The sequence below is a fragment of the Bidens hawaiensis genome, unplaced genomic scaffold, assembly GCF_021521415.1.
Source record: "Bidens hawaiensis isolate Kalapana, Puna unplaced genomic scaffold, B.hawaiensis_p1.1 tig00027760_1, whole genome shotgun sequence".
Taxonomy (NCBI): domain Eukaryota; kingdom Viridiplantae; phylum Streptophyta; class Magnoliopsida; order Asterales; family Asteraceae; genus Bidens; species Bidens hawaiensis.
The window spans coordinates 47,121-69,355 of NW_027494496.1; the positions used below are offsets into that span (position 1 = coordinate 47,121).

A 22,235-nucleotide genomic window follows, 5' to 3' on the forward strand; every position below is an offset into this window, starting at 1 on the left:
AGTCCCTTGGTTCTTTCGGAGTTATTTTTAATGGTTAACAATCTTAAAGAATTTGAAAATAAAAGTCCAATGTTTTCAAACATCATATTACCAATGAAGTTTAAATTAAAAAAATACTTTCTTGAATTGCCACCGGTTTTTACTTGCGCCGCCGCTTTAAACCCAATGTTAAATGTTACGGGGGTTGAATGTGTGATAGACGAAATTTTTTCAGCCTTAGATATGCATGAAGTTAACCCAAACTTTTCAACAGAGGCAAAAAATTATTTTAACTTGAATTTTAAATTTATGTATGACTTTTATTTAAATAAATATGGGTCAAACATACACATGCCTATGCCGGGGGGGGGGGTCTTCATCAAGTTCAAGTGCTACTAGAGTACGAGATCCCATGATTAGCCTTATGAACACCGTTCGCAACGTAACAGCTAAAAAACAAAGGGGTAACACCCCTTCAAGCGAACTAGGAAGGTATAGTGCAAATGATTACTCTACCGGTTTATCCGAAGAGGAATATGGCACTTTTGATGTTTTGGCTTGGTGGAAGGTAAAGGAAACCGAGTTTCCGATTCTTGCCACCATGGCCCGTGATTTACTAACCGTCCAAGCTTCTATGGTAGCTTCGGAATCCGCTTTTTCTTTTAGTGGCAGGGTAATATCGGTGAGAAGAACAAGACTAAATTCGGAGTCGGTGGAGATGTGCATTTGCTTAAAGGATCACTTGGACTCAATCGATCGTATTCAACACGTAACCACTCTCGAAGATGAAACACCACTTGATGTTCGAGTGCACGACGAACAAGAAGGCATTTCTACAAGTATTTCCGAGGAAGAAGTCGCCGCTCAATAATTACGACGAACAAGAAGGCTTTTCTATAAATAATATGTCACAACTTTATATTTATAAGTTTAATGTTTTGTTAGTTTGTTTTTGAAGATTTTAAAACATGTAACCTTTTTTTTGAACTTCTTAAAGTAAATAAAATGAATTTTGTATTAATTGTTTTTTTTATTTTTCATGTTATACAAATACGAATCGTAGTTTAGAATCCAAATCGCAACGAAAAACGAAAAAAAAAAAATTTTACACTGGAACCGGTTACAGTACAGGAACCGGGTTAGGAACCGGTAAGAACCGGTTAGATAGGTTAGGGGTCCGAGGGTGGGAGAACCGGTTCGGTTCCCTAACCGGTTCGAGCCTGGAACCGGTTTAAAATGGGGTTTTGAATATGGGAACCGGTTCCGGTTCCTAGTCCCAAACCGTTTTGAACATCTCTATTTTGTGGTAACTATTAATTATTATTAGTAAGTTACAAAAAAGAATATTGTAACTTAAATTTTATTTGAATATTAACATGTATTTACTTTATTTTGTTTGTTAAATGACACATATATCTTACATGAATTTTTAATAACTATTACAAAATTATTGAAATTATCATGTATATTCTAATTATATGAAACTCATACCTACGCCATACACTTTATGAATGTATGTATTTACATAATTACATATGCATGTACATTCGTAGGCACGTAGGTACCTACGCACGTAGGGACGTACGTAGGTAAGCATGTAGGTATATCTGCACATAGGGACGTAGGTAGGTACGCACCTACGTATGTATGTGTGTATGTGCGTACATAGGAGCGTACACATGTAGGGACGTAGGTACGTACATACCTAAGTATGTATGTGTGTACGTCGTACGTACCTACACTTCATATGGATACAAGAGGTTTTTACCAGCTTCACGGTACACCTGCAAATAATAAAGAAAACCAAAATGTTTCCCCCGTTATTTCCGTTTCCCAAAAAGACACAATGTCGAGAAAAAAGACACAATGCCAAAAAAGAACAAATAACATAATGATAAACAAAAAAGAAACAATAGATCGTAAACACAATGTTGAATAATATAACACAATGATATAAAAAAAATAAAATGTCAAGAAAAAATGACATAATCAATGACGAAAATAAATATAAAGCATAATGATCAAATAATTCCAACTTTTGTGTATTGGTCGATAATAATCCCAACTTAAAAAATCACTATCAGCGATGCCAACTTTAAACTATTTTTGTCTCAATAGGTCTCCGTTAAAAAATACTTAACGCCATTAAGTTTTTTTCAGAGTTCCAACCCGATATTTTAGGACTTTTGATCAGAAGAACAATACATTTTTATCAGAGTTTCAAAACGATGTTTTAAGACTTTTGATCAGAAGAACAATACGATTCGACTGATGTAAAACTTATCACAAAATAGTGATTCAAATGACTTGAGTTTTGTTAACTGAAATTTCAAACACCCAAATGGAAACATTGTTTTGTCTCTTTTGTTTGGTTAGTGCTAAAAAAATCTAAATACTTTAGACATGACAAATTGTTATTAAAAAAATGTAGTACCTTCCATATTATTAAAAGATGTAAAGTTAAAAATAAGAAGTGGGAAAAAGATTTGGGATCACACAAAAACCTCTTCAAAAAAATAATAAACAAATTGTAACCCAATATATATAAATTCAAAACTAAAAAAAATTAAAGAAAACCAAAATGTTTCCCCCGTTATTTCCGTTTCCCAAAAAGACACAATGTCGAGAAAAAAGACACAATGTCAAAAAAGAACAAATAACATAATGATAAACAAAAAGAAACAATAGATCGTAAACACAATGTTGAATAATATAACACAATGATATAAAAAAAAATAAAATGTCAAGAAAAAATGACATAATCAATGACGAAAATAAATATAAAGCAAAATGATCAAATAATTCCAACTTTTGTGCATTGGTCGATAATAATCCCAACTTAAAAAATCACTATCAGCGATGCCAACTTTAAACTATTTTTGTCTCAATAGGTCTCCGTTAAAAAATACTTAACGCCATTAAGTTTTTTTCAGAGTTCCAACCCGATATTTTAGGACTTTTGATCAGAAGAACAATACATTTTTATCAGAGTTTTAAACCGATGTTTTAAGACTTTTGATAAGAAGAACAATACGATTCGACTAATGTAAAACTTATTACAAAATAGTGATTCAAATGACTTGAGTTTTGTTAACTGAAATTTCAAACACCCAAATGGAAACATTGTTTTGTCTCTTTTGTGTAAGATCTTAATCCAATGGTAATATAGCCATTTTAGGACCGTTGAACTGGTTTTTGAGGTCCTAAACTATGTAATATGGTCTTTGATCAATTGTTTTACCACCAAACACAAAACATAAAAAAAAACCTTCTCATTTTACACTCGTTTTATACTCCCAACTCACCTACATACACCTTTTTTTCACTTCTACCACCACTTGCGCATTCTCATCCATGCAATTGGATTAAGACCCTACACAAGATATTTTGTCTTGCTTGAACTCCAACTTCGGAGTAAAAGTATGTTTCTGATCCTCAAAACTGTTGAGGTGGACAGGTTTGTTGATTTTGTAACAAAACATGTTCAGATCAAATAAATTTCAATTGATGTCTCACCAGTGTAGTCTAGAATCAACATTTAAAGCCGAGAATAATAACAGCATGAAAACTGAAAAGAAATGTGCCAGTGGAATAGAAAACTTTTAGGACCATGGATGAAAATATCATGCGTCAATTAATCCTCATTTAACAACTATTTATACAAGATATGGAGGTTTTTAGGATCCCTTATTTGACCTCCTTGTAACTTTTTTCATCTTATAAACTTATCTCCTCACAATAACATTAAAACCAAACACATTTTTTAACTTTTTCAAAAATTAAATGTCGCCTAGAATAAGCAATCCCAAACACCCCCTAAGTTGGAAAAGAAATTTGGTACACAAAACGTTGCCTATACATAGATTAAACAACAAAACCAGAGTCCAAAACTAATAAATAAACCAACACCAACAGTCAATTAGTGTATAACCAACCTATACATGAAAATACCCATAACTCCAAAAACATTAATCACCACAACAATTGATTATTGTAACCTCCTAGTGTTAAGAAACAGTAACACCAACTCTAAATAATCTCGTAAGTAAAAAAGCATTTGAAAAACATTACTTTATAAAAAATGTGATTCACTGTTAAATCAAATAAACAAAACTTGCATCGAAGAGAAATTAAGGTTTCAGACATCCAAGGAAGGAAAAAGCAGCACTAACTCTCAAGCCCGGCGAAAGGCGAAAGTTCTCAGGCGGCCACTGCGAATGTCTCTGAGAAACAAGCCTTTAAATTTATCATCACAGGCACCAAACCCCAATGAATATAATTTGCTCTCAGATAAAGGCCAGGGTTTTCCACTTGAGAAACTCGATGAACAAATGATCTTCAATCGGATTTGAGTAAAGAGTTAAGCAGATTACAGTTTGAATTGGAATCTGTTAAACTCTTGTACTTAATCCGATTAAGCTCAAACGCATGGGATTCTGTTCGGTGTGGTTAAAGCAAAATCAATCATCATTGAGCAAATCTGAAGTAATAAAATATATTGAACCTACGAGAAAACGCAAAATCCACTGGATCTAAAGGAACCCGCATGTCCATGAGGCTCTTATTTAATTTTTGCATCTGTACGAGTTCGATCTGATATTGTGAATACAGACTAAATCATCGTTAGTAGGATGCAGTAAAAAAGAAATTGAATTATAAAAACAAATTGATCAGTGTGAATTGATTTGATTTGATGGAGGTTAAGGAGGTGTGTGTATATAAATAAGAGGCGTTAGGGTTTTGGTAAAGAGATGATAGCCAAGCCAAGCCAAGCCAGCCCACAAAGCCCAATCGATGGCTTTCGTTAATATGGATGGAGGAGTTATACATTTTAATTTTGGCTCATAACTTTATGTATCTTAAACTAGTTTTACAGCCCGTGTCACACACGGGATAATTCAAATTATAAAATTATAAGTAAAAAAATAATTACATAGCGTATATGAAAAAAAAATGTATTACATCTATGCTTGTATCGATATAATGTGTACATAAATTGAGTTTATTTATATCACAAAATGATTCTTTTAAATGAACTTAATAAAAAAATGCCCCTGCAAAAACGTACCCGAAAATGTTTCTTTTTATTGAAAAATTTATTTTCGGTGACATATATGTATAATTGAAAGACTTTTGGTTATAAACCAATTTCGGAAATAAAGCTTCTCGTACGATAGTAGTTCTAACCATTCAGCCTAAATACAAAAGGAGTTTTATCTTTATTGATATATTTATCAATTTACCACCCATCAAAGGAAAGTATAACATTAAATTGTAACAACGGATGCTCTTCAAGAGCTATGTTTTTATAAGCTACACCATGAAAAAGATTTTGATAAGTTTCAGAGGACTTCTCGACTTTGTCATAATGACAACATAAAAAATATATTAACCCGTTCAATTTTGTGAATATTCATTTGATTATAGTTTTGCATGACATGTTTTCCATACAACGTTCTGATCACCATTAAAAAAAAATTAATGTTGACATAAATATTTCAAATTTGATAAAAGTTATAAGCATTGATAGGCATGGGGGTGGCACGTCGAAAGTGTTCGCAATCTTTTCTTATATTTTAATATTTGAGGGAAAAAATAGTCAGTTTACCAAATCCCGAACCTTTTGATTATTTCAAAAAATGCCATTAAAATTAAATTTGAAACCCGAATCATGTTTAAACTTCTAACTTTCATACTTTTGATATTTTAAAGTCAACACTTTGAACCCATAACAAATTTGACGATAAATCTATTTTGCATTCTCAAACTTTTAAAAATACTCAAAATTTTCATTTTTGACCCGTTACAAAATTTAAGCTAAATGCAGTTAACTTGTACCAAACAATCTATTTACCAACTTTTGACCCATAAAATCAAATTTAAGTTCCACAAAAAACCCGAAACAATTTTCATTTGAGAAATATGATTTGTTGTTGATTTTTGAAATTCACCAAGTATTTTGAAATACATAGTAAAATAATATGTTAATATTTATATTTATTAAAATGTATAGATATTATATAAATATAGTGTAAAAGAAAAGTGAATAATTATTGATTTATTACATATTTTAGGGTATATTAGTTTTGGAGGGAAAAAAATTATAAGAATTAACCAAAACATGACAAGTGTCCACATTTATTTTACTTTATTAGAATATAGGTAGATTAATATAATAATAATAATAATAATAATAATAATCTTGTTTGTAGTATACGTATGATTTTAAAAATTAAATCATATATTTTGAATACCGGTTAATTGTTTATGAATCCATTATTTTTAGAACTCACACCATGAATCCATTTGGAAGACCTGTTGAAACCGAAATATAAAACCAAGATTTCACTATTTTTGCACAATTTTCATCCCCTTTTTTTGTTTTAAGTGGTGGCAGTAATTTCGTTATAGTTTCATAACTAAATACTAATAGGTAATTACTGGTAAGATTATCTGAAGCAGAGGTCATTCGCATGCAAGGGCATTTGGAGTTGGTTGTTGTAACAAGAACTCAGGGTAATTTTGATAGGACGCAGTAACTGAAGATTTCATGGGCGTTTTAGAGAATCATCAATATGTACCACACGGTTCCCACAATCAGTTGAGCGACCGCATTTTCTCCGACATTCTTTTATGAACTTCATTAACATGTGACCTTTGCATGGCTGAGGATTCTACTCATTTTTTGCTTCTCCAAAGGGCATTCTTGGCGATGAAGAAGATGCGCAGATCATAAAAACTAAAACTCTACTTTAACCAATCAGATTTTTTTACCAAAAATAACCACAGCTTCTCAATTTCATAAAAATATCAGAGCAAACACGCTATTAAGGATTAACCATCAAAATCAGGAAATAGATTACAACAAAAGTTAAAACAATTGCAAACACTAAACTTGTATTTGTAGCTCTACAAATACAACGATGAATAAAAACTCACCAAGCAATTCCAATAGCCAACAGAACTGAATCAAGAATTGCAACAGATTCGAAAACTTTTGTGAATGGGAATTTCGAGCATCTAAATTGGTGTTACGTGGTCATAGACATCAGCTACAAAAGGTTTCTAAGAGCGCTTTGGAACTGATGCAGCATGTATCTTCGATAGGATTTCTTGAAATTTGCTTTATAACCATTTGAAATAACAAGGAAACGAAGCGTTGGAGTGATATACTATGACATTATGGCATAAGCATTGATGTGCAAATCTAGAATGAAATAGGCTTGAATGAATGCACATGGAATCCAGTGGCGGCCCAATCATTTTAGTGGTCCAAAGCGAACAAAAAATTTGAGGCCTTTTAGAAAAAAAAAAGATTTTATAATTTTTAATTTTTTTAATTCATTCTGCATCACTTTTTATAAAATAAATAAGTTATATGTAGCATTCGTTACTTTTTAAACCCGAAAACCCGACTCATTTCAAATTTTCGGTTTTTGTTTATAAATATATAAGTATATATATATGTGTGTGTGTGTGTGTGTGTGTGTGTGTGTTCTCAAGCGCATTTCATATAACATTCGTTAATGTTTACTTGAATGTGCAATTGTATTCGTTAAATCGACCCATTTTGCGGTTTCAATTTTTTGTTCTTTGTTTATCATTAACATTATATCCTCGATGATTTATGTTTATCGTGCATTCATTTTTTTATTTATATCAAGCTCTGAGTAGTTACTGTCACCCCCAACCTAAGGCAGCAATGCTGGGACGTGATCCGATTGCTCACAACTCGAAGATACTATCATATATAAAATGTGACAATATCTAATTAATTATTTTATTCAAATAATACACACATTATCCAATTATAACAAACAATATACAAATATGAATATAAGCTCAAATAAAAGTTAACTTGATTATATCCTAAGGTCTTTTCTACATGTCCAAACTTCAATCTTCATTACAAGCAACCTGCATAGAAAATGGAGTTTTGTCAACATAAAGTTGAGTGAGAATATCACCAGTTTTGACACAACAATATAAATAAGCATGACGTGATAAGTGCGGTAAATATAATCAAAACACAAACAAGTATGTAGACCGTTGCCAAGGGAATCGGGTGTTGGTCACCAGCAGGCTATATGATTGATTGAATAGTAATCTCAATATACGATTGATTGAATGGTAACACAGGTAAGAAAATAGCACGTATGTTTAATTAAATCACTCACAATAACATGTATGCATTTGTTTGAATATATATATATATATAGTATGAAAATACGAATACGTACGCATATGTCCCCAAAACGTTTGAAAACAGTGTATAAAAATAGGAATGATAAACTCACCTTAAATTAAAGGCAAGTGAATATAATTACGAATAAACGAGTAAGGTTTAAGCGAGTCGTCCACTAACGCGTCAAACGAGATATATAATCAGAACCTGAAACTTTGTGATATGAAACTATAAATAAAAACGAACTTAATGCCGCTGGAATCAATCCAAACGGATGGGTAGAACTCTAGTTAAGTTGAATTAAACGTTTAAGCGAGCTGGTACTGACCAGAATCCGAACAGCGAGTCGGAAGTCGGGTTTTGGTCAATAGTGTTAAAATTTAGTTATGAGAATAAAAGTCTTCTGGACCAAACGTTGAATCCGACCAGAAGTTTGAGAAAACGTTAAGTCAAACTAGTTGACTATTTTGTCCTTTAACGAGTTTTAAACGATTTGACCAGTCAACACCCTTCAACCACCGAAATTGATTGAAGGTTATTGACTAGGGAATATATATGAATGATTTATATGTTTACAACTTACCCGAAAAGTGAAAGAATTGATGAGAAACGGAAGTCAAAGGTCGGTGCATAAGCTAAGTCAACCGATTAAACGTGTATCTTCAACATTAAAGCAAAAACCGAATAAGATTGGTGATGAACAGCAGGGATGACGGATGGGAATTGTGAATTAGGGTTTAGGGATGATTTGTGGTAGAGAATATATGACATGTTTATATAGAGTTCGCTAAAACGAACTAAATATGGTAACTTACTTGTTTTAAAACCAGATGGGCCCTTAATGATAAAATCAACATTATAACTAGTAAATTTGTTCTTTATCAAGGGTTAATGAGTATGGCCATGTATCTAAGCTATATTAGTCTTCTTGGGTCTTAAAACACTTGATTATGTCAAAAATAAGCGATTTCGGGCCAAAAACGAACTAGGAATCAACAATAAGCGAAACGAGCTGTGCAGGTAGCCCATGGCGTCGCGTGGTGGGCCTAGGCCACCCCACCACGTGGTGCTCTGGCCAAAAGGAGGAGAATTTCATTATTTGTCAACTTTAGTCCATATAGTTTGGTTTTAGGTCATTTAACGAACTTTTTATAAATAGTTTAAGATTTGAACAACATATAAAGTATAAAGGGCCTAAAGTGAACATTATAAACTTAATTATTTATAAACACTTGATTTTCAATAATAATAAAGGTCTAAAAATGTTTCGGGTCGGGTTAAACGTAAACGAATACGGTTTAGAAAAATCCGAAATATTACAGTTACGGATATCGTTTGTCGTTCTCAGTTCATTTTGTTCAATTAACGAAGGTTTAACGTTTTATAAAGTTTAAACGATTTGCAAACTTTCGGATTAATGCGTAAATTTATCCAAAATTATAACTTATTATTAGTTTGATATACAATTCAAAGTTCAAGGTCTAAACTATAAATTTAGTTAAAATCTTTTAAATAAAATATGAAAGATCAAGGACTAAACTTGTAACATGTTAAAAAAATATAATAATATGAAGGTATGAAGCAGAAGCCCCGTATTTCCGTTGAGTTTTCCAAGCAACCGATTCCGGTGTCACACCCCAGCCTAAGGCAGAAATGTCTGGGCGCGATCCGATTGCTCACAACTCGAAGATACTATCATAATATAAATGTGACAATATCTATTTAATTATTTTATTTAAAATGTACACACATTAATCAAATAGTACAAACAATTCAAATAAATAAATATAACAAGTTTAAATCCATGTTTGTCTTCATTATAACCCTAAGGTCTTTATAAGTGTTCATCCTTCAACTCGGGCAACCTGCATATGCATAGAAAATGGAGTTTTGTCAACAAACATGTTGAGTGAGTTTACCACCAAGTTTTGACACCAAAAATAATGTTAATATAATAAATAAGCAAAACGTAATAAATGCGGTAATGAAATCAAACCATAAGCAAATAAGTTGTCAACTAAACCATTGCCAAGCGAATCGGGTGCCGGTAAATCAACCATGAGCAAATAATGAGAATAAGACCGTTGCCAAGCGAATCGGGCGGTGGTCAATAGTATGAGAACCCTCTCCAAGGGGATATGTCAGGCGATTGAATACAATAACAAATAAGCACATAACAAGTAGATTTGATTAATCACACACAATTACACGTTTGCTATTTTTGATATGTATGTATATATAGATATGTATGTATAGTATGATATACGCATATGTCCCCAAAACGGTTGTGAAAATTGAGTAAAATAGGGGAATGATAAAACTCACCTTAGATTAAAGGCCAGTGAGTATAACTAAGAATAAACGAGTCAACGGATAAGCGAGTCGTCCAATACGCGTCAAATGAGATAACTTATTAGAACCTGAAACTTTGTGATATGAAACTATAAATAAAAACAAACTTAATTCCGCTGGAATCAATCCAAACGAATGAGTAGAACTCTAGTTGTGTTGAATTAAACGTTTAAGCGAGCTGGTACTGACCAGAATCCGAACAGCGAGTCAGAAGTCGGGTTTTGGGCAGTAGCTTTAAAATTTCGTTACGAGAATAAAAGTCTTCTGGACCGAACACTGAATCCAACCAGAAGCATGAGAAAACGTAAAGTCAAACTTGTTGACTGTTTTACCCTTTATCGGGTTTTAAAGCAATTGACCAGTCAACACCCTTCAATCACCGAAATTGATTGAAGGTTATACAGAATATGTATGAACGATTTTATAGTTTACAACTTACCCGGAAAGTGAAAGGATCGATGAGAAACAGAAGTCAAAGGTCCTAAAGCAAGCAAAGTCAACGATCAAGTCTTGTATCTTCAACGAATATGCAAAAACCGAAGGGTTTGGGAATGACCAGAGGTAGGTGACGGCTGGAGAAAATTTATTAGGGTTAGATTAAATTTTACAGCAGGGAATTATGATGTGTTTATATAGGAATAGCAAGAACGAACTATATTTGGACATATAACTCGTTTAGGCAAGTAAATATGTTTTTAAAAGAAAGAATCACCGGAAGATTCATAAAAATCTGATCTTGGGCAAGGGAAAACGAATTATGAATGTTATTTTAGTTGTATGATGTTTACTTGGTCCTTACTTCCCTCAAACGTGCCTAAAATAAACGATTTTATACCATAAACGAACTAGGAAACGAAATCAAGAGTTAAACGATCTGATCAGAGGCTCCACGGCGGTGCGCGGCGGCCAAGAGACCCTCCAGCCGCGCGGCGCACTGGGACACCAAGGGAGGATTTTGATTTTGTCACATTTAGTCCTTATTCTTTCTAAAATAGTTAATTTTTGATATTTTTAAAGTTTAGAACAAACATAGCAACTTTAAAAACTAAGAGGGTATGAAATGAAAATAACTTCTTAATTACTTATAAATGCTTGATTTTGATTAATGTTAAAGATCTAATAATGATTCGGGTCGGGTTAATCCTAAACGAATACGGTTTGAAAAATCCCAAATGTTACATCCGGCGAGCGCTAAATCCGGCAACCCTCCAAACACCTCAATCCTCGCCTCTTTGACCCTCAAAATTAGCTCAACGACTTTAAACCTCGATATTATTCGATAACTAATATATTAATTATACTATAACGCTCTATAATCGCGGTTTAATTCCCATGTCATTCGCCGGATTTCGGTTTAATCAAATTAATGCCATTAACGAGCCTACGCTCCAATTGTTAGTATAAATAGAGACAAAAACTTCTCACTCATTCCTCTCTCTCGTTCTAAAACTCTATAAACTAACAATAACCTGAAGCTTAAAACTCCGTTTTCCGACGAGATGGTGTAAGGCCCCGTTTCCGGTAACCCTACTTTGGTGTTGGATTTACTCATAAACACAGTTCTAAAGTCAGAGTTAATAAAAACTTTCGCGGAATAATTAAAACTTCATACATTACATTACAAAACATCAAATCATGTCTTAACATACAAGTTGTCTTTTCATAAACATTAACATAAAATAGTCATGACACTTCATCGTGGATGCCAGTCTCTTCAGTTCATGCCATCTGTCCCTCCTCAAGCCAGCTGCCTCAATCTATTTGCCTGCATGCATACTAAAAGTCAGCTACGCTGAGTGAGTTCTAGTTAATCAATTAACATATATTACATTCATATTCTTACTCATATGTGTCCGAAGATACGTATTCATACCTTACCTGTTATTACCTCTTTCATACATACTTTATATACATGCATACGTACTTACATACTTTCTTTCATAACCCTGTGGTATAACATAAGCTATTCTATCCTATACATCACAGATATTTTAAGGGTCTAGTCCCTAACATCTCAGATATTATGAAGGTCTGGTCCCTATCATCTCAGATATTATGAGGGTCCGGTCCCTTCTGTCTCGAATAACCATACATTTATCATACATACATACTTTACATGTCTTCTAATTATAAATACATACATACTCGTTCATACAATTATTATGTAATAATACATTCAATACACAACCATACACATATCATACACTTGCCAATCAAGTAAGTGTATTATCTATCACATAGGAGTATGCACACAGCCCCGAAACATAACAGATAAAGGGGGCTAGAATTCACCTGGAGTTGGTTTCTCTCGCCGTTAATGGTAATGCCCTTCCTTAGTTGTGCACGGCTAACTGTTCAATATATTATGCGTGTCAATTATCCAATACTACTACTTACTACATCTAAGTTAATGAAACCCTCAACTAACGGGGATCCGGGGGCAGCGCCCCTGGTAGCGGGGTCTAAGGGCAGCAGCCCCTAGCAGAGTCCAAGGGGCAGAGCCCCTGGCTAGGGTTGAACTAACATTTACCAAAAATGCATCAGAAAATGAATCGCATGAAATTTCGCATGGAATTTTGCTTTGCATGGGATTTTGCTTCGCATGCGATTTCGCTTCGCATAGCATGCGATGTGAATCTCTGCCTTTCTCCGTTTTTACCATTTTTAAATCCATTTTCCTCCATGACTCTTCCTTAGGGCCCGATTTTACCCTTTCTATGGGTTTTGGGTCGTACCAACTTTGTATACCCGTGTTTTACTTAGTCCAAACCTCATCTTTTGTCATATAACGAACCCGTTAACACTCGACCCTTCAAGTTTACATTTTTTCTAGCTTCTCACGACCCGATCTATCGTTCTATCAGTTTGCATGTCGAACTCAACCATAAAACTTAACCTTTAAAACCCAAAACTCACCTTTTGCTTCGGGTTTGGTTCGGATCTGGGCTAACCCGAGGATTTGGTGGTAATTCTTGTTGCTTGATGGCGTTCACACACGAGGTTCTTCATTCTTTTAGCTCGGGATTGGATTCGGGTGCTAGAGAGAACGTGTGTGTGTGCGCGCTTGAGGGTGTGTGTTGTGAAAGGGAGGAAATGGTGAAAAGGTGAAGGGGTTGGGTTATATATAGGGGGCTATGGGCCCCACAACCCTTTCACACTTTCACATCCAATTATTATCCAACATTTACACACAATCAAATTAACGACACATACGTAATAATAAATTTCCTTTTATTTATTACTCTTAAAAATACGGATGTTACAGATGGTTCTCAGTCAATCAAGTGATTTTTTTCCAGGTAATTGTTATAAGGAAAAGAATGGTTTTTGATTAACAAACAAAATCCCTCAACTTATTTCTTTGCACATGGAGCAGATTCTTCAATTGAAACTATAGGGTTTCAATGAAGAAGATAACCCTCATGTTGTTATTATAGATAATTGTTTTCAAGCATTTTCTGAATATCATTGTTAGAACAACTGGTTAGGTCATTGTCTCGTTACACCCGAGACCCGGGTTCGAAACCCGGGTCAATCTTTCAATTATTTTTGTTAACTGATAAGTATGTTATCTTAATTACTTAATATATATAAGTAAGAAAAATCATGTTTATAATGAATGTCTACATTAGAGCAACCGGTTAACACTAATAGCTTGTATCATGGAGACCCGGATTCAAAACTTGGGTCAGACTTTGAACTTTTGGATATTCTTACAAACCATTTAATCATTTATCCAATTTTTCTTAATCCTTTAAAAATCATAACAAAATCATAAAAATCATTTTAATCTAAATAAAAATTTTATAAATTAAATGTATTTCATCCTTTCGCACCTAAAAACCAAGCTTTCATTTCGTAAATTGTAAATAAAAAAAATCATTTATTAATATTAAATATAAACTTTAAGTCGTTAAAATCTTTTCGTTAATACATTAATTATAAATTCGATTTGTAATCTTTAGCTCAAGTTTTCCGAACATGTAAGCGTCGTGTCGTTACCGTTAAAATAATAATATCATAACAATACCCAAGTATTCATTAAAACATAGATATTAATATAATAATCAAAAGCTACAAAAATTAATAAAATATTAACTAACTCTCCATAAGTTTATGCAATAGTTAACCCCGTTAGAGTTTCAATTAAGCCTCGTATTATATTTATATTAGCTAGTGCGGATCGCCCATTTCGGCTTTTGTGACGCTTTCGGTTCTTTTGCCGTTTTCAATCTCTTCACTTTCGGATTGCCTTATCACATCCATTTCTAAGGTGAGTTTCTCACACCCCTTTTTACTTTTTTTTATTACTTGTGGGGGTAGTATATGTATCCTATCAAACTTCAAGATTTACAGTTTTGCTTACAAACTACAATTCATATCATGGACTTGTGTGCTTACTTGCTTATTTGTTATATACGTGGATTTCAAGTGGTTGCCTCAATAAGTATGATCATACGCCCCCCCCCCCCTTTGCACTTAGGTCCATTTGTATCGAGTGGAAAAAGGGACCTCATATCCGAGTATGTTGGTAGCCCCAACTGGAAAGGACCTTCGTTTGTTCTTTACACTCAGGTCCATTGCATCGAGTGTAAAGAACCCTTATGTGCTCATTTCACAAGTTTCATGGAATTGTATGATTTTTACGTATTATATCAAACTGTGGGAATCTCACCAGCTATGTTCGTAGCTGACTTTATTTTTATACATATGCTACAGGTGTAGAGATATGAGGATGAATGTTAGAAGATACATAACATGCTTATAGGATATTCAAAGAACAACTTATCGTTTCGCTTATTTATATGTTTAAAATTTGTATTATTTGATAAACTTGTGTTACATGATGATTTAAATGAAATAATGTTATTATGGTCACCTAATAGTGTCACGTGTGTTTGAGCAATCTGTACGTCACATTCAGGCGTTTCCGCTTTAGCCGGGGTGTTACATTACATATAAAAACGAATTGATTTTCATTTCTCTTTAGATTTGTTTCTTAAAAGAAACCAACCAAAATATAAATGTATTGAAACACGACATTAAGGTAACTTGATTTGATGATATTCAAAAATATCTGTGCACATACAATTATTATGTTCATTGATTCCTAGTTTTGAGAGAAATAGACATTGTATTTTAGTCTTCTAGAGTAGAAACATTTTTTTGCTGCAATTGAAAACTATTGCGTATGCTTAAGTTATTATAATAATTGCATCAAAAATAACATGAAGTGCTATATATTATTAAATCAATCCTTTATTTTGAAAGAAAAAAAAAACAACTGCAATCGAAATTCAGAAAACATTGGGTTTCTCTTTATTTTGGATTATAGGCACTACTCCATCTCTCAGGGTAAGATAAAAAGAAACGTAAAAGAAAAGAAAATCAGTGGAGATCAAATTCGATGGGTAAGATTAAAAGAAAAGAAAAAAAAATTAGTGATGTTATTCGATGGGTAAGATTAAAAAAAATGAAAAAATATAAGTGGAGATGGGATTCGATATCAAGTCCTCCCAAATAAAAGTAAGGCATTTTACCATTACACTAGTTTAATCCAACTATATTGTCAATTCAAATTATCTTTTTATAGTAGCAGTATATATAATATATATATATGTATATATATATACAGGGGATGGATCATGCGAGAAGTAATATTATAGCGAGAAGTGTGAGAAATGAATATAGACCATTGATTGTGTTTAATCAATGGTCAACAATATAAATGACATCATCGTAAATAAAGACACATATTTATGACATATTTTTAATTAAAAAGGCCATACATGTCTTTTGTGGTGTTGGCCTAATTAAACCAGACATTAATGTATTCGGCGGTTATTTTTTCTAGCATAATCAATGCTCATAAAATGATTAATACTAGTTTAATTAATTAAACACATACACCAACTTGTATCAAGTGACTACACGAGATTAGTTTTACCTACACTATATTCGATATTTTTATGTTGCATTAGTTAATACTAGTTTAATTAATTAAACACATACACCAACTTGTCTCAAGTGACTACACGAGATTAGTTTTACCTACACTATATTAGATATTTTTATGCTGCATTAGTTATGACTACACAACATTTGAAAGTGTCCCTACAATACATTAAATATGTCCAAAATGCATTAGTTATGACTACATAATATTTGAAAGTGTGCCTACACTACACTACATTAGTTTTGCCTACACAACACTAGATATATTTACACTACATTAGTTATGACTATAAGACACTTAAAAGTGTGCCTACACTACATTAGTTTTGCCTACACTACATTTGAAAGTGAGCCTACGTTACATCAGTTTTGCCTACACTACATATGATAGGCCTACACCATATTAGTTATGACTATATAACACTTAAAAGTGTGCCTACCCTATATTAGTTTTACGTACAGTACATTTGATATATCTACACAACATTAGTTATGACTACACAACATTTTAAAGTAAGCCTATATTACATTAGTTTTTCCAAGACTATATATGATATGTCTACACTGCATTAGTTATGAATATACAAAATTTGAAAGTGTGCATACATTAGATTACGTAACTTTATCTACATTACATAAAATAAGCCTACGCTACATTAGTTGATTAAAATAAAAAAAATAAAAATAAAAAAACACTTTACATTAGAGATCAAATAAAAAAATTAATTAGCTATGTGTTAGAATAAAATGATTTTAGATCAAATGGATTTTAATTATTCAAATTTTAGATGAAATAAATAATAATAATAATAATAATTTATCATTTGCTAGTAACTTAATATTAATTAAACTATTAATGAATATGAGTTAAAAAAAACATTTTATATTTTACTAAGATACCCTTTTATTTAAATAATAAGAAATTTAAAATGAAATCATGTGATTGGTTATAATCTTTTATCGCACCAAAAATACTTTTGAAATGAACCAAATCCTATATATATATATATATATATAGAAATTGGGGCCTCAAAAACTTGGAGGCCTAAAACCCTAGCTTGGGCTTCTACTACATACGGGCCGGCCATTGGAATTAGCATTGCCCTTAGTATGTTTGGCATGTAAGAATACTTAACATAATGTCATCCATTATGGGGACTATTTTTGTTAAATACTGAACGTCTAAACTTATTGGATCCAACTGTAATATCTAATACATAGGGACCCATACATACCACGTAGACTATTCAGTTTTATAAATTTATGATAAATAAAACGGCTAGTTAGCTACTTCAGTCTTCAGTTACCGATCTGGTTTTTATTACATTTCATACAAATGATTTGAAAGTAGCATATTCTTAGTTGATTTTAGGTTTAAAAGAAGCTCAATATACTCATCTTACCAACCACAGATTCTTCACAAAATAGCTTGCTACATATTTGATGACGAAAAAGTTAATATGTTTGTAGTTGTGGTCCTTTAACAAGTCACCTCAATACATCATTTGCATTTCAATCACTTCAAAGTATAACTAGGACCTCTCAGCAGCAACAACTTCATGTAAATCACTAATTCAGTTAGCCCTTTATACAGATAAATCCAAAAATCAACGATGTGTTCGTTGCCTCAAGCACAGTATATTCTTCTCAGCGTCTTTTCCACCATGTCAATGTTTCATTTGCTTCCCCTGTCAATGTTGTGATTGCTTCTTGTTCTTCTTGGCGTCTTTTCCACCAACATAACCGATGATACCTTTGAGCGAACCAATGAAATCCAACCTCTTCTTCATTAGCATTAACAAACATTTCAACAACCCCCCCCCCCCCCCCCTAACCCCAAGAGTCCAAATACGTTAAAATGGCCTTTTGGAGCTAAAGATTAACCAAAAAAAGTCATAGAAGAACAACTTTCAAATGACTAGTAAAGAGTCGTCAAAAATTGAGCTTCAAATTAAAAAATGTCACATCATCCAAAAACTTAACGTACTTCATGATGACTGGAGCATGCATCCAGGTGACAAATTAAAAATCATATCCAAGCTAATAAAGCAAAAGCAAAATTTTGAAAAAGAAATATTAGAGTTAAACAACGTTGAAAAATGAGTACTATTTCTCAAAAATCAGAACAGATATTTGACAATCAGCTTGAAACATGCTCAACTAAACAAATAAATAAACTAGTTCAATTAATGTCATTAAGTGATAAAGAGTGTGAACAAAAAAATTTTGAAAATATGGGTAGAAGAAGAAATTTCTTCTGAAGAAGAAACTCCTATTTAATTTACACATTCTGATAAACCAGATGTGCATTTTGGGGTTGTTTAGTAGTCTCTTAATGGTTAAGAGGGTAGCCTTAAGTCTGAATATAAGGCTACCCTCTTAACCATTAAGAGGTTATGAGCCATTAAAAAGCCATTAAGAGGTAGTCTCTTAATGACCATTCATTAAGAGGCTACCAAACAACCCCTTTGTTGAATAGTTATGGCGCTAAGCCCATTTTATTTGACTTTTTCTTAAGAAATGTATATATTTTTATATATGAAAGGTAACAACACGACATAGACAAACACTGAAGTGTTTTGGTAAACCTGCAGTAGTTATGTCCAAAACAACATACGTCTGGTATTCAGAATCCTCAAAGGTTATGTAGTATCAAGCACCGTGATCTTCATCGATGTTTGTACATCACTCTCCAACAATCTAACTTGTTTTTGCATCAAAGTAATTGTTCTCCCTATAACGTCGTCATCATCAACAGCACTATTTACTAACTATAACATTCACCATTACCAAAAACCAGGTAACAACACTATCACAAGTAATTTTGCATCATTTTACCTATCTTATTAGAATAATCTATTACACGGTACCTCGAAATCAGTAACCTAATTCAATCAACTCAGAAAACCCCCCGGTAATCCACACACCGTGTTTGAGCCTTGAAGATCATTAATTTTCAGGCTTTGTTTGTCTCTGTTGCTAGGTGGGTACGGGTCTGGCAGTTGATAATAATATAGCTCAAATGGATTTGGTGGTTGGGTATGTTAACATATCCATATTCATATGGTTAACAAACATTTAGGGCTTATTCGGTGAGATCGGATCCAGACATCCAGTTGATCTCCAACCCGTAAACACACATAAATACCAGGGTAGAAGACGAAGCTAATGGTGTGGAATTGAAAGAACAAACCTAAAAATTGTTTCGTACTTTCATTTGCAGCCTAATACACAAACACTTGAAATCATTCATATTAATATCACAAACAAGAACTGATTTATAAAACTAACATTAAAAGGTTCAAAGGCATTGAAATAAGCCTTAAAACACTAGTAGAATCCATCCACAAAGCCAGCCTCAATTCGAATAATAACCAACAACACTTACACTTACTCCTTGTTCTTGAGCCTCTCAATCCGCTGATTAAGCTGATCAACCTGAACCACAAGCTTGGTAACCGAGTACAAGATCCAGTAAAAGACGAGAGCAGCAGCGATCAATAAGGCGTTACGCTGGCTCTTCATGATGGATTTCTGGTGACGGAGGTGTTCGGAGGGGGAGCAATCGTGTGCATCGCAGCTAGGTCTGGTCTCGTACTTCCAGTAGATGTCCAGTAACAGGAAGATGCAGAACGGGACGACGGAGAGGAAGGGTTTGAGGAGGCTGGTGGTGACGGCGAGTAGGCCTTTGCGGAGGGAGTCGAGGCCTGGCAGGGTGAGGAGGATGATCATGACGGCTTCGGCTGCCGCGGCGTAGCCCAGAACCACCCATTCCAACGCCATTGTTGGTGGATCAGTGAGGGTTTGTTGGAGGTTGGTGGATTAGTGAGCAAGTAATTGGGGGAAGGGAAAAAGTGTGGAGACTTGTGTTTAGAGCATTCTCGATCATTTGTAAATTATATTATATGGTTGTAGGTGATTGTTAGTAGAGAAGAGAGAAAAATTATATTAGAAGGTTCGAGTTGAGGTTTTATTATAAATAATGCATAATTTTTTAATATTTTCATAAAGTAGTTATGAGTGAAAGATAGAAAAAATATGATAATAAAGATATAGAAAATATTATTTAATTAAATAGGAGAGAGAAAATGCAGTATTTTTTAGTGTAATTATATGATATATATGAATATAGGGTAGGGAACGGGCTGAGAATGCTCTTATAGCTAGTTAGCTACCACGCGGTTTTAGCCGTAGTTGTTATTGTTAGATATTTTTCTTTTTAACTTTTTTTTGTTATGGAGAAGAAATATAAGTTAACTAGGGTGGACGGCCTCGACTAGTTGCCTCCGGGTAATGTGAGGAAAACTCTATATAAATATTTAAAACCATTTTCTTATCTCTTTCTACTCAATATACACTTTATACGCTCAACTTACAAAAAAGGAAAAGAAAGGGTCATTAAGAAAATAAATCATGGGGTCATTAAGAAAAAAATCATCGGGTTCAAACGCAGAGAAACATAGACCAAAGGTTGCTCTAAATGATACGAGTCCACTCCGACCCAAGAGTTTTCGAGCCATCATTTTTCACATTGTCTTATTATTTTCTTATTTTGTTTATTTTAGTATTGTGTTTTTTTAAGTATTTATTTTTTTTATTTAATGAAATTATGTTTCTTATTTAAATAATTTATATAATTTAATAGAAAATTAAAAAAATAAATGTTGAGTAACTAATTTGGTTGAGTGGGTAAACCATCCCCCCATATTGACTAGTTTGGAATAGTTTTAAATTATTTGGAGGTGATACTTTATTGACTTAGTGAATAGTTTGGTTGAGTGGGTAAACCATCCCCTCATTGATTGAATGAATAGTTTAGATGAGTGGGTAAACAATCTTCTTAAATTGAGTAGTTCACTAGTTTGGAATAGTTTTGGCCTCTTTGAGGTGACATTAACTTATTAGAGTATTCTTAATGGATTCTTTCATCTTCATCTCTATTATTACACTAAAAATATTATTTTTTTCTATTATTTTCAACTAAATAATACTTTTTTTATACTTTTATCATTACATTTTTTCTCTCATTCACTCACAACCACTTTCAAAAACATTAAAAAATTATAGAGATAAACAATGTGCTTCTCTAAATTTAACCATGAACAGTAGCATTTTCTCTCTCATCCTCTCACAATCACTTTTAACCATCTCTAAAAAATTTAAGAACCCCCTCATATAATTTGAAGAATCGCTCTTTTAGTTGATTGAGTGAGTAGTTTGAGTGAGCGGGTAAACCACCCTCTCACCCTTACATTAGATTTTTTTTATTAACGAAATTATATAATTGTTAAATAAGAAGTGACATGTTATCTCACAAAGTGTTACTGTAGATAATATTTATTATATTTTAATAACAATGTTATTTATTTGGTATGCTTGATTACACTTGTTATTTGCGCTTCCTTTTGCTTTTCACATTTCTTCATATTCTATTTTGTTTTTACTATTTACTTTTTTCCATCTTCTATTTTGTCTTCGCCCGTCTAATCTTCCGCGTAGTGATCGCAGATTTGTTTTAGGTCAAAGTGATTGTCCTTGACCTTCTGTTTGGCGTCAATTCGGTTTTCGCCAATGCTTAACAAAAAGAAGATTGTGAGGGCATGAGCTAACTCAAAACCAACCAATCATACATTTTTATTTTATTTTTAGTTAAAAACACCGTACTTATGTAAGTCTTAAACTCTTACTACATGCATGGTAGTATGATAACACTTTAACCATGATGTGCAGTTGAAACCAATACACATTGCCCAGCAAGTATCAA

At 33.0% G+C, this 22,235-nt stretch overlaps 1 protein-coding gene and 1 non-coding gene across 2 annotated transcripts; both read right to left on the minus strand.

Annotated features, from left to right (window-relative positions):
- Positions 1-4,113: 4,113 nt before the first annotated feature.
- On the minus strand, positions 4,114-4,238 carry LOC143575837 (small nucleolar RNA SNORD14). Its single transcript, XR_013142839.1, has one exon. It is a non-coding gene; the product is annotated as a small nucleolar RNA SNORD14 (small nucleolar RNA).
- A 15,623-nt stretch (positions 4,239-19,861) lies between these two features.
- On the minus strand, positions 19,862-20,279 carry LOC143575830 (uncharacterized). The gene has a single exon (XM_077060095.1). The coding sequence runs from the start codon at positions 20,252-20,254 to the stop codon at positions 19,862-19,864; it is 393 nt and encodes a 130-aa protein (XP_076916210.1). The 5' UTR covers positions 20,255-20,279.
- Between the last annotated feature and the right edge of the window lie 1,956 nt (positions 20,280-22,235).